At 34.5% G+C, this 1,585-nt stretch overlaps 1 protein-coding gene across 1 annotated transcript; it reads right to left on the bottom strand.

The window, feature by feature from the left end:
• Positions 1-407: 407 nt before the first annotated feature.
• Positions 408-1,349, bottom strand: LOC107865635 (F-box/kelch-repeat protein At3g23880-like). The gene has a single exon (XM_016711857.1). The coding sequence runs from the start codon at positions 1,347-1,349 to the stop codon at positions 408-410; it is 942 nt and encodes a 313-aa protein (XP_016567343.1).
• Between the last annotated feature and the right edge of the window lie 236 nt (positions 1,350-1,585).

Below are 1,585 nucleotides of genomic sequence, written 5' to 3'. Positions count from 1 at the left end.
CATTTTTCCCAAAAATAAAACAAGCACATTTTTCCCAAAAATAAAAACAACGTAAGAAAGGTAAATAATTACTACTAAGATGTGATGATCACCAATTTCATCATCGCAATGAAATCGAATTTTCAACGTAGAAATTTGAGCTCAAATAAATCTTATCGACTTTTTTGACACCATAAAATCACCTTACCTTGTATTATAAAAGTTTCCTCTTTCTGCGGCGTTGCTTGAGAGTGGGACTGGGACTCCACCAAAAATATAAAGTATCCAAACATGTTGAAGTTGAAACATACCCTGCTAGTGACTTACATATTGTGACGAATTGTTTTCGTTCAGGATAATAGATGATAAGTCCAACCCCATGCCCTTGAAACACAACTTCACCGTTTCTGTTACAATGCAATAGATTGCTAGAAAGGACAAACGTGTTGCAAACATTGGGCAAGTTGCAAATTCTCATTAACCACTTCCAACCATCTTGTTCCATAATCCATATGTCCAATTCTCTGCTTGTGTTTTTTCCCCCCAAATACACTAAGTCGACCTTTCACGCTGGCCAAGCGGAACAACTCATCCTGATCACCTATAAAATCTAAATTTGGTGTCTCAAGTTCTTTCACTTCATCCGAACTCACGTCAAAATATATAATTGTGGAATTTCTACGTACGTAATTAGTGATTATCTCATTCAAACACCAATATAAACAATCTTGGATGTTGATTCCTCCAACACACCATCTTACCGAATATGGCTGTACTAGATAATTAGGGGAGCTTATTCTTCGTGTCCAAGAACCGGTGGACATAGAGTAAACAACATAGAACAATTTAAAGATCAATATAACCTTGTAATCAGAGATACTAGAATCGTAGCACAAACCACAAGCGTTTGCAGGCTCTTCTCTGAATTTCACGTCATCAGAACATTTAAGAAGTCGATATTCTCTAGTAGATGGGTTCCACAAAGCATAATTTTTGTAGGTTGTGGGATTCTTTAAGAGCACCAATCCATCACAAGAGCACACCATGCTACCTCCTTGAAATTTTTCATTAGGAAAGAGTTGCTTTGCATCCATGCTAACTAATACTTGGTGACTTTCCAAGTCTCTAAACACGTAATTGCTAACACCTACTTGTTTCGTCAGCAGCTTTTCACGTCCCAATGCTTTGGTTTGATCACGATGGGCTTTTATAAATTCCTTATCGGATATCATAATTTTCCATGACTTATAAACGGATCGAAAACGTAACAAAGATTGAACTGAAAGCCTAATCAAGATGGAAAATAAAATTTCAGATGGAAGAACGCAGGTATCATGTTCTAAGGCCTTTTGTAATTTCTTCTTTGCCATTGGCCAAAAAGTGGTGATTTAGGGTTTGTAAATTATATATATATATATATATATATATATATATATATTTATATAGGAGAAGGAAACTAGGATTCGGTAATTGTTAGGGGAAAAAATTCTTTTCATCAGTTAATGGTTTCAATATAATTAGGATTGTTGACCTTATAATAATAATAATAATAATAATTACTACAAATATGTATTGGTATTTATATCCATTTTAAATTAGGTTACGT

Source organism: Capsicum annuum, chromosome 3 (assembly GCF_002878395.1).
Source record: "Capsicum annuum cultivar UCD-10X-F1 chromosome 3, UCD10Xv1.1, whole genome shotgun sequence".
NCBI lineage: Eukaryota > Viridiplantae > Streptophyta > Magnoliopsida > Solanales > Solanaceae > Capsicum > Capsicum annuum.
The sequence above is the reverse complement of the archived record's forward strand: the minus strand, read 5'-3'. Positions and strand labels throughout refer to the sequence as shown.